General features: G+C 37.7%; 1 protein-coding gene across 1 annotated transcript in view; it reads left to right on the top strand.

Annotated features, from left to right (window-relative positions):
- F5 (coagulation factor V) overlaps positions 1-12585 on the top strand; it is an 87018-nt gene that overhangs the window by 16579 nt on the left and 57854 nt on the right. Inside the window, 4 exon segments of the mRNA XM_044674876.1 lie at positions 5418-5630; positions 6242-6385; positions 10738-10959; positions 12398-12563. Of these exon segments, the coding sequence (XP_044530811.1) occupies positions 5418-5630; positions 6242-6385; positions 10738-10959; positions 12398-12563 (745 nt within the window).

Here is a 12585-nt window from a genome sequence, read left to right as displayed (position 1 = left end):
CAAGGAAGTAAATAAATATAAAATCAAGGGTTATCTTTCCAGAGAGATTTCATCCAAGTAAGGATTAGCACAAGGGCCTATTGTGCTTTAAAGATAGTAAGATTTTCTGTTCTCTTTAAGGCCATTGCTTTTTTGTTTTCAAAATACTACCAAATACTACTTTTCAGTTTGGAGAATTCGTTTCCTATTAGTGATTATAAAACCAAATGAAATCAAAGTGACACAAACCCAGAAATCTTTTTCATAAATCAATTCCCTTTTATTAAATAATATTTATTAAGCCCCTCCCTAATAGAATCTATCTATATATCACCCAAACCTGCCTATGCTTAGATTGTAAAATCTGGAGATTGTGCTGCTTTGGAAATTAAATTAGTCTCCATAAAGATCTAGCTGCAAAGTCAAATGAATAAAACACTGAAAAAAATAATCAGACCAGCAATTACCAAAACTGTTCATCTGTCTAACTAGTAGTTGCGTGAGCAGACATTACTCAACGCAAGTGAACAATGCTGACCCCTTTGAGAACTGTCACCCTCTGCTATTGTTTCAGGATTGTAAATGAACACACGAATCATTTTTGGGTAGTGTAACAAATTTGATTAGGCTAAATCCACTCCTTTCAAAGTTATTCTGGAGACAAATAAAATACGTTCAAGGTGAAACAAAAAGATTTGCTCAGAAACTACTATGTTGCCAAAAAAGTTAAATTTTAAGTCTCTAGCCTTAATCTGAACAGGTCAGGATTGTCAGACATGCCCAAAGTCACACATCTAGAAAGTGCCTGAAGCAGGATTTCAGCCTGGACTCTCTCAACTGCAACACACACATGCTTACACATACATCTCTACACACTTTCATGCGTTTATATATATGTGCCTGGCCATGTTTCATTGTAAACAGACGTGACACCATTAGACACTTTCAGTCACTCTCCTGTCCCATAAAATGCCTAATGAATTGTTTTTGCCTACTTAGATGAATTTGCTGCCCATCCTCCAAAAGAACTGCAAAAGGAAAAGCAGTAGCCCAGGAGAAAAAAAAAATCTAATTAAAATCTCAGAAAGGACTAAAAGGTTACATTCCTAAACGATGACGTTGTTAGGTTCTTTCTTTCTTTTGATCCATTCATCACCAATTTGTTTGCCAAACTTGGATAAAATAGGAAGCCAAGAAATGGAGATAACACCTCCCTTCCTTTCTCTCCCCCGAAGCCAACAACCACAGCCGCCATCACTATGTGGTGCCTTCGGACCACAAATCACTTTACATATTTTTTTTAATTTTCCTATTGCTACTTTGAATATATTTTATCTCTTGCTTCTCACAGCAATCCTGAGAATTGGGTGATACAAGTATTATTATCAATGAGGAAACTGAGGATTCAAGATGAAGCATCTCCCTGAGTTCACATACCTAGCTCGCTAGAGAGCCAGGATTCCAGCCTAGAACATCTGATTTCTAGACCAGTGCTTTTTACTGACGTTTCCTGAGAGAATTCATTAATCCTTATGAAACAGTTCTCTGGTTATTAAACACAAACACAAAGGGGATTAACTGGGAAAATAGGCAAGGAGGAAAAAAATGTAGCCAAAATACTTTTGCATTATCACAAAATGCAATGCTATCCAGTTGAATTCTCAACCTGTAGTGTTGAGCTTTATAAATTTGAACCTGCTTTTGCCATCAATCTACTCCTGATGAGTATTATTGAACACTTTCTGTATACAAAGAAATTTCCTCATTGAATGTTCCCCATACCAATGAAATACCAGATCCAGACCCATGATTCAACCTGTAGTTTTCAGATATTATAAATATGAACCTGCTTTTGGTACTAACGTACTCCCTACAAGTACTGTGAAGCACTTATTAGATGCAAAAATATTTCTTCACTGAGGTGTCCTGATAGCAATGTAATGCCAAATCCAGCACATGGTTTTCTCTTTGCACAAAGAAACCTCCCACAAAGAAACTGGTCTGCAAATTCCCATCTTAGAAAGGTATTTGGAACATTCAGATGTCAAACACTTTGCCCAGAGTCATACAGTCAATATATGTCAGAGGTAGGACTGGAACCTTTGTCATTTTGACTCATAGGCTGACCCTTTAGCCACTATTTCCTCACTGAGACTCCCTGTACTAGTGAAAGAAAAGATCTAGACCTATGATTTCATCCTTGCAGGAAGAAACCTCCCAATGAAGAGACCCCCAGTACAACTGGTCTTTGAAAGTTACCTGGAACAGGGACAGCTAAGTGGCTTGGTGGATTGAGAGTCAAGTTTAGAGATGGAAGGTCCTAGGTTCAAATCTGACCTCAGATACTTGACTTTTTTTTTTAACCTTTATCCTCCATATTAGGATCAATACTATGTATTGGCTCCAAGGCAGAAGAGCAGTATGGGCTAGGCAGTGGGGTTAAGTGATATTCCCAGAGTCACAGAGCTAGGAAGTATCTGGTGTCAGATTTCAAACCAGGGCTATCTCCACACATGGTTTTCAATCCACTGAGTCATCTAGTTACCCCATCTCTTTTTGATTCTAACGTGGTAATTCAGGTGAGGTGAAGGGAGGGAAGGAAAGAGAGAGAGAGAGAGAGAGAGAGAGAGAGAGAGAGAGAGAGAGAGAGAGAGAGAGTTAGCTGCTGAAACACTGATAGTTCTATTCCTCTGGCACATAAATTACTTGAAATCTCATTGTTCCAATAATTTTCTCTTTTTCTTACATGCTGATTCTCAGGCCCTGGGGGCACAAAAGTCATACTTTCCTCTGCAAAGGAAAAAAAAAACCTCCCCATGGAACAGTGGATAGAATGCTGGGACTTGGGTCAAGGATATTCTAGTTCATAATTCTCCTTCAGGATGCTACTAACTGAATGATCTTTTACACCTCTCTGTCTCAGTTTCTTAATATGTGTAAAGGTGTGATAATATGAACATCTATCTCAGATTGTGTTAAGGGTCAAATGCAAAACTCTCAAACTATGCTAAAATACTTAATAAATGTTACCTATTATTATTGTGATATGATATAACAACAAATTATTGTTAATAATTTGCATTCTGTGGGTCTACAATGGGAAAATTGAGTACATAGACTAGTTTGAGAAGAGAAAGAGCCTTAACTTTAAAGGAAATCAGGAAAGCTGCCTCCCAAAGCAAAGGGAGATCTTCCCACTTTTATCCTCTAGAGTCTTCAGTAAATCTTTAACAGTATGAATGAGGAACAGTGTAAAGTCCACCACCACCGTTTTACATTGAGTGGCTTTGAAGCAAAGAGTCGAGGGCAAGCAGTTCAGAAATTTTAGGGTAACCAAGCTTTGTTCAAGATTACCATAATCCAACAGTGGTTCCTCAAGTTCTAATGAAGGTACTGGGCACGATGGGAGGAAGCTGACATTTCTTATCAGGCACTGTTTGCTCTTTCCTAGCTGAGTTGTGCAAGTTCCCAGAGGTGGTGTTTCCTGTTTATCAGAAGACACTCCCACCATCTCCCTTCCTTAATTCTTTTCAGATAGCAATAGCTTTTTGACTCTTAGAAAATGTTAGATGCTTTAAAAACTTCCTAAGTCCAGATACTTTTTAAAATGTATTCCACAGCACTTACACTTGTAAAGGTTTTAGAGGGGAATCTGATCTAGTGGAAAGACCCCTGGACTAATCAACAAAAGACAGGAACCAGAGAATGAGTGTTTACTCTGACACTTTCCATAATATTTATAATATTTTTAATAATGCTTTACTGATACATTCAGCTAATCATAGTATTATATAGATCTAGAACTGGAAGAGATCTCAGGGAATATCTAGTTCAACCTTCTGATGTTACAGATGAGGAAACTGAGGCCAACTGAGGTTGAAGTGCCATGTCAAAATCACAGAGGCAGTAATTTAGATTTGAACTGAGATCCTCGAATTCCAGAGCTCAGTTCACTTTTTTCCTATACAATACTGCTTACAACAATCATTTCCAGAGAGCACTCTCTTACCTGGAATTGAACCTTCCTTTGTGGCAAAGAGAAAACAGTTAAGCAAATAATTGATATGGTGACTGAATCTGACAATGTTTTCAACATTCTGTCCCAATAATCTCCCACTTGCTTTTGAGAGGAGGAACATGTGTTTTCATTATTTAGTTTCTGTACCATGATTGATTATTTCAATTGTTCAGAATTTCTTTTAGTTTTCATTATTATCATTCTTATAAATACTGTCCTTCTAATTCTAGCTAGAATGCACTACCTCCTTTTCATTGCATTTTGAAATCCTTCTCTTTGAAATTTCTTCCTTCAAGAACAATGTCACTAACCCTTTTCATGGATTCAATTCAAATGACATTTTTATGAAAAATTTTGTCCAGAATTATTCTCATCGTATTCTATACTTTATTTGTACACGATATTTGATAATTTCCCCCTTTTAATGTTTTACTTATTTCATTAGCTATTTCCCAATTACACACAGAATATTCTTAATATAATTTTTAAAAATTTTCAGTTCAGGGGGGCAGCTGGGTAGCTCAGTGGATTGAGAGCCAGGCCTAGAGACAGGAGGTCCTAGGTTCAAATCCAGCCTCAGACACTTCCCAGTTGTGTGACCCTGGGCAAGTCACTTGACCCCCATTGCCTACCCTTACCAATCTTCCACCTATGGGTCAATACACAGAAGTTAAGGGTTTAAAATAAAATTAAAAAAAAAATTTTCAGTTCAAAATTCTCTCCCTCCTTCTGAGTCCTTTCTCATATTTGAGAAGGCAAGCAACTTTATATCAGTCATAGATGTGAAGTCATGAAAAAGGTATTTCGATATTAGTTATGTTGCAAAAGAAACCACAGATAAAAAACAAAAACAAAAAAAGAAAAAAGGAAGTTTAAAGAGTATACTTCAATCTGCTCTCAGAGTTCATTAGTTCTCTCTCTAGAGGTAGATAGCATTTATTTTTTTTTTATCAGAGGTCCTTTGGAATTGTTTTAGATCTTTGGTTTGTTCAAAGCAGCTAAGTCTTTCCCTGTTAATCATCCTTACAGTATTGCTGATACTTTGTAAAATATTCTCTTGGTTCTTCTCACTTCATTTTGCTTCAGTTCATATAAATCTTCCCAGATTTTTCTGAAACCATCTTGCTTGTTATTTTTTATAGCACAATAAAATTCCATCACAATCATATACCATAACTTGTTAAGTTGTTCCAGCTTTCACACTCTATTTTTACCCCAAGTTTATAATGAAGATAACTGAAGTTCAGAGACACAGAAAGGTTCAAAGACTTGCCTGTGGTCATCAGTGAGAGGCAGAGCCGAACCTAGACAAAAAGTCTTCTGCTTGCAAAACAAGTCTTTCTTTCTACCTCACCATACCTTTCTTTCAAGTAATTAAATCCATCAAAGAGAGATATAATCCTTGTGTCTGTATCTCTAGGTGCCTCTTATGCAGACCAAACATCCCCTGTGGAGAAACTGGATGATGCTGTCCCTCCCGGTCGGGAATATACCTACACATGGCAGATCACTGAAGACAGTGGGCCCACGGATGATGACCCACCTTGTCTCACATACATCTATTACTCCTATGAAAACTTAGTACTGGATTTCAACTCTGGCCTTGTTGGACCTTTGTTTGTCTGTAAGAAAGGTAAGCGAAGGTTAAATGAAAGCAGAAAAGTAAGTATCTGAGGCTGGATTTGAGTTCAAGTATTCCTGATTCCAAATCTAATGACTTGTCTATTGCACTACCTAGTTGCCTCTGTTCTTCATATTTTCTCATTAATTATAGAGTGACCTGGGTTCAAATCTCACCTCTGGGGTTTACTACCTGTGTGAACTTAACCAAGTCTCTTAACCTTCCATCCTCAGTATCATCATCTGTAGATGAAGGACGTTTGGACTACATAGTAGCCTTCTAAGTTTCCTTCCAGCTCTAGGTCTATGATCCTATGATAGGTGGCATCTGTTGCTGATTACTTACAATCACCAAGCCCCTTTCCATTGCCATCTGTGTGACACTAGCATACCTTTCTTCAGAATCTGTTGGGTTTCTCATCTCCCAACCACATGGCACCACTAGCTAAGCAATGAAGAGGTTCACCATGCCACCATTTTGTAAAATGCTACTTAATTTAAGCCCTTATTTTCTGAGATCTTTCCTATCTAAGAAGAGATCATACCAGCTGCCTTGAAATAATTAACTTATTTTATTTGTCCTTTCAATGAAATTATTAAGAAATATTTGTTTCTTCCTCCTAGGCAGCTTGACTGAGGATGGCACTCAAAAGATGTTTGACCAGCAACATGTGCTGATGTTTGCTGTATTTGATGAAAACAAAAGTTGGCAACCATCTCCTTCCCTAATGTATACGGTCAACGGCTACGTGAATGGAACACTGCCAGGTAACGGGTGAGCTGAGCCTCTTACTGAGTGTCTTACTAGTGCCTAAATTGATTTAACCTGTGTTAAAATTTTAAGCCAATTAGTTTTAGTCCTTGTTTCAGAGCATAATGAAATAGTGAAATAATGGCCTTGGAATCAGGAAGATCTCCATTCAAATCCTGCCTCAGAAATTTACTGGCTGTGAAACTTAAGTCACTTAACTACTCTTGGCCTTAAATTCTTCAGCTGTATGATGGGTATAATAATATCACCTACTCCAAGGAGCTGTCACAAGGATCAAATTAGATACATATAAAGCGCTCTACAAACTTTAAAGTATTATGTAAATATGTGTTATTATAATATAGAGAAAAGTAAGGTGGTCTATTGTTATGTTTCCCAACTCACATTAATCTATAGCCCAATACAACCTCTACCAGAACCAATCAGTCCTTTCAAGTCTTAGGTCTAAGCTCTTGGCATATTAAAGGATGAGACCAGGATCCAAGGAGAAAAATAGAGCAGAACTCAGAAATGGACTCAATTTAGGTTTTAAAAAATAAGATGGTTTAATGGCAAAACTTTGATGAACTAATTCAAATTTGTCTCCGATCAACAAATAAAAAACACCAATCTGTGGCCATGGTGGCCCAAGTTCCTCTAGAAAGACAGATACCACTCACAGTATTTTCACTTAACCTGGAAACTATGCAACTTTCACTGGATAAGCAGAGCTTATTTAAAGCTTGTTAGGAATTTTGGAAAGAAGTGGAGTGGTGGCTGTTTTTTTAATATTTTCCTTTTAAATTAACATTATTCAATGTTCCTGAAATTAATATTGCTTAGGGACTTTGATTTTATTCCGAGGCCAACACATCAGTTGCCAATATATATTGCTAAAGGGAATTTGCTCATCTTCTTATATTGTTGTTCTGTTGCATCCAGCTCTTCATGAGCCCATTTGGGGTTTTCTTGGCAAAGATACTGAAGTGGTTTGCCATTTCCTTCTCCAATTCATTTTACAGATAAGAAAAGTGAGGCAAATAGGGTTAAATGACTTGCTGAATCACAGAGCTAGTAAGTGTCTAAGATTGGATTTGAACCCAGGATGAAAAGACCTCCTGACTTCAGGTCCATCCACCTAGTTGCTCCTGTTCATCAGACAATGAAATCACAGCTTTGGTCAAATATTTAGCTTATATGTGATGAATTTACTTTACTTGTACATATTGTCTTCAGCAGTGTAATTAAAACTTCTCAAAGGTTAGGGACGTTTTCATTTTGATCTTTGTTTCCATAATACCTAATAGAGTTCCTGACACATAGTATATGCTTAATAAATACTTGTCAAATTTAACCCTGAAAATTACCACCTCATGAAAGGTTTTTTTTAATATTTATTTATTTTTAAATATTTTCCCATGGTTACATGATTCGTTTTCTCTCCCTCCCCTCTTTCTTCCCCTGTCCTGAAGCTGACAAGCAATTCCACTGGGTTACACATGTATTAACCCTCAATACTTATTTCTATATTATTCATTTTTGTAATAGAGTATTCTTTTAAAACCAAAACCCCAAATCCTATACTCATATAAACAAGTGATAAGTCATATGTTTTTCTTTTGTGTTTCTATACCCACAGTTCTTTCTCTTGATGTGGATAGCATTCTTTCTCATAAGTCTCTTGTGATTGTCCTGGATCATTACATTGCTATTAGTAGCAAAGTTTATTACATTTGATCATCCCACATTGTTTCAGTTATTATGTACAGTGTTCTCCTGGTTCTGCTCATTTCACTCTGCGTCAGTTCATGGAGGTCTTTTCAGTTCATATAGAAATCAAGCAGTTCATCATTCCTTCTAACACAATAGTATTCCATCACCCTCATATACCACAATTTGTTCAGTCATTTCCTAATCAAGGGACACTCCTTAATTTTCCAAATTTTTGCCACCACCAAGAGACCACCATTCATCAGCTATAAATATTTTTGTATAGCCATTTTTTATTATCTCTTTGGGGTACACACCTAGTAGTGATATTGCTGGATCAAAGGGCATGCATGCTTTTAAAGTTCTTTGAACATAATTCCAAATTGCCTTCCAGAATGGTTGGATCAATTCACAACTCCACCAGCAATGCATTAGTGTCCCAATTTTGCCACATCCCCTCCAACATATATTATTTTCCTTTACTGCTAGGTGTAAGGTGGTACCTCAGAGTTGTTCTTATTTGCATTTCTCTAATCAGGAGGGATTTAGAACATTTTTTAATGTTACTATTGATAGTTTTTATTTCTTTATCTGAAAACTGCCTATTCATATCTCTTGACCATTTGTTAATTGGGGAATGGCATATGAAAGGTTTGAGCCTAAATCTTGAATCATTCTTGTAGCTTACTGTATGGTTTAGGCAAGTCAGGTTTGTTCACTTGTAAGAAAGGACTAATAATGTCAGTTTACTAAACAGTCAGTCAATAAGTGACCTTTACTTTATTTATTTACTTGTTTAAACACTTGCCTTCTGTTGTAATATCAATTCTAAGACAGAAGAGCAACACAGGCTAGGCAATTGGGGTTAAGTGACTTGACCAGGATTACATAGCTGGGAAGTGTCTGAGGTAAGATTTGAATCCAGGTCCTCTTGACTCCAGACCTGGCACTCTACCCACTGTGTTACCTTGCTACCCCTAAATTAAAAGCCTACTAGGTGCTAGGCACTATGCTAAGCATTAGGGAAGAGAAAAAGGCAAAAGATAGTCCCTAGCTCATTCCAAAGGGGGTAATAATGTGTTAAAAGCAAGCCAAGGAACATACCCAGTGTGGGAAGACAAGGTGTCTTATTTGGGGAAGAACAAGGAGACCAATGTCACGGAATCCTAAAAAATATGGTAAGGGGAGGGAGGTATGAAATGTAATAAGACTGAAAAGATGGAAGAGATCAGGTAATGAAAGACCAAATATCTGAGGACTTTATCTTTGATCCTAGAGATGATAGGGAGCCCTGGGTAGAAGCAGTATATCATAGGAAATAGGATTCTGGGATTCGAATAAGAAAGACCTGGGTTTAAAATTTCAGATGTAATAGTCATTAGTTGTGTGACTATAGTCACAAGAATGTCGATATGATACAGGTAACTCCTGAGGATCCATTTTCTCAATCATCGACAGACTCTGTCTGCATTGATGGGAAACCATTGATATTTCCTGAATTATGCAAGTTGGTTATGGGGTTTGTAGTTTATTTTTTAATGACATTAGTTAATAACATTTGCTAAGCATCGATGACATGTAAAGAGGAAGTTCTCTATCTGAAAGGATGGAAGAGAAAAAAGAAGACCCTCATCATTTCACATTTACACTATTGCAATGCCCTTCTGGTTGGTCTTCCTGTCTCTAGTCTCTCTCCTTTCTAATGTGTCCTCCACTCAGCTGCCAAAATGATATTCCTAAAGCTCAGATCTTACCTTAACATTCCACTACTCAAAAACTCCAGTGGTTCCCTATTGTCTCCAGGATCAAATATAATATAACTCTCTTTGGTTCTTAAAGCTGTTGGCCATTTCATTCCTTCCTTCCTTTCCAGATTATTACATCTCACTCTCCTCCATGGACTTTTACTCCAGGGACACTGATTTTTTGGTTTTTGTCAAACACAACACTTCGTTTCTCTATTTCACATCTTTGCATTGGTTGTTCCTCATTCCTGTAATGTTCTTCCTCCATACTGCCCCCTCACTTTGCTTTCCTGACTCCCTTCAAGACTCTGTTCAAATCCCACCTTATGTAAGAAGCCAGTCCCAGCCCCATAACCACTACAAATGCCTTGTTTCTATTACCTTCTACTTACCCTGGTCTGTACATATTATCTGCATGTTGTTTCCCCCATGAAAGGATGAGTTCCTTGAGAGCAGAGATTATTTTTGCCCTTCTCCCTGTCCCCAGGAACAGTAAATGCTTAATAAATGCTTGTTTACTGACCATTAATTAACACACAAAAATACCTTCACACATGAATTTATCCACTCTGCTTCTATTCTCTTCCCCTGCTCCTAGGTACTCAGATGAGCATTATGGGAATTTGGCCATACTCCTTGATAGAATGAGTTAGCAACTCCTTCTGTCATTAAATCAATTAAGAAGCAAATCCCAAAGCAGCGAAAGCTCTCGTGAAGTTTGGACAAGGTTTAACCTCAGCACGGTAGCAGAGGAGCATAAACCCTTAACACCCCCTTCTTTTAAAGGTTCTATGAATGTCATGGCTTGTCCTGGAGCTGAACGGAGCCAAGACTTTTTGATAATCTCTGGGCTTGGGAACATGGGGCATTGAACTCACTGACTGTTCTGACCTTGGCTATTCCTTCTCTTTCAGATGTAACAGTCTGTGCCTATGACCAGATTAGTTGGCATCTAATTGGAATGAGCTCTGGCCCGGAATTATTTTCTATTCATTTCAATGGGCAGGTCCTAGAACATAACTATCGCAAAGTCTCAACCATCCCCATTGTTGGAGGCACGTCAATCACTGCAAATATGACTGTGAGCCATGAGGGAAGGTGGAAGATATCTTCTCTCAACCCAAAGCATTTTCAAGGCAAGGAGACCCTTCTCACTTGGAAAAATCAAGTTTCTCTGTCACCTGAAGGGGTATACTGTGGGAGGGGTGACCTAGATTTACATTAAAAATAGAAAGAGATGTTCCCTCCTTCAAGATCACAGTACCTTCCATGTCCACCATTGGGGAAGGAACTTATTTTTTTGTGGGCAGCATTACAAGGGACCATGGGAGCAAGTTATACCTAGGACAATGGGTTTTTTCATTCCCCATTGAGCTATTTTTATTTCCCTGTGTCTACTACATCTCTTTAAGTGTCAATAACAAGTGAACATGTTCAGGAAACTTAATCCACCTTTGGAGGCTGCCTTGTCTGTCTTTTTCTGATGCACTTAAATATAGTCAAGGTCACATATATTTCATAAGTTCCACAAGTGATCTTTAGAGGCTGGAATGAAGGAAATGGATCCTATTACAAGCCGATTATTCCTGAGGGCTCTTCTCTCATCCCTGCCCCCACCTACCAGAATCTAGGAGAGAAGAATCTTATTAGCTGGGTTCTAAGAGCTATACAACTCACATCTAGTCAGCATTCCAATCAGGATGATGAGGGAAGGAAGTGGTCTACTGAAAACCTTGAGAAAACAAAGAAAACCTTCTTTCTCACAGAAAGGGGCAGAAAAGAGAAAGTGAAATAGGACCATAAATACACTCAGATATAAAGATTGTTATTTTGGAATATTTAAGGTCTGACCAAATATATTGAGCTATTGGAAGAATAATCTCCATTAAAGATACCCAACAATTGGGTACCTGAGCTTTGAGTGTAGATTTCTAGTAAGGGGGAATCCACACCTCTAGAGAAAGCCCATTATTCTTTTGGTTAACTCCAATTGTTAAGAAGTTTTCTTTACAAGAAATCTAAATTTGTTTCTCTGCCCCATTCAAACATTTCTCCCAGTTCTGAACTGTAGGGACAAACCAAACCAAGTTAATCCTTCTTTCACATGGCAGTATTTCAAGTACTTAAAGACAGAGATTATACCCTTCCTCTCTCAAGTTATCTCTTCTGCAGGATAAACATCCCCGTATCCTTCAATTTGTCTTCACATGGGAAAAAACTTAAAGAACTTGATCCATTCTGGATGTCCTCTAAATGATCATCTTATTATCAAGATCCTTCTTGAACCTATACCATGAGATGTTAGTAGAACAGAAATTATGTCAAATGTCCATATCAAGGACAAGCAAATGAGTTTTTACTAAGTATTTTCTGCCTAATTCCTCCATGTCTTTCTATTCCCTGCTCCCCTCTCCATATCAGTTCCAGGATAGCTCTCTTAACAGTTTCAGACTATTCTGTTAGGACTCCTGACTCTATAACTTTATACAATATTATTTTAAAGGCTTTGTGTTTCGGTAGAGATAATTGTCTTCTATCTCATTTTCTCACTACCCTCTGTATATCCTGAATCAGCTGGGATGAAGGCATACCTCAAAATTGAAAAATGCCCCAAAGCGACCAGAAAGGTAAAGAAATTAACCCGTGAACAGAGGCGTTACATTAAGAAGTGGGAGTACTTCATTGCTGCAGAGGAAGTCATTTGGGACTATGCCCCAGAAAACGAAGACAATAAGGACAAGTAAGTGGCTATATTACTACTA

The sequence above is a fragment of the Gracilinanus agilis genome, chromosome 4 (assembly GCF_016433145.1).
Source record: "Gracilinanus agilis isolate LMUSP501 chromosome 4, AgileGrace, whole genome shotgun sequence".
Classification (NCBI taxonomy): Eukaryota; Metazoa; Chordata; class Mammalia; order Didelphimorphia; family Didelphidae; genus Gracilinanus; species Gracilinanus agilis.
The sequence above is the reverse complement of the archived record's forward strand: the minus strand, read 5'-3'. Positions and strand labels throughout refer to the sequence as shown.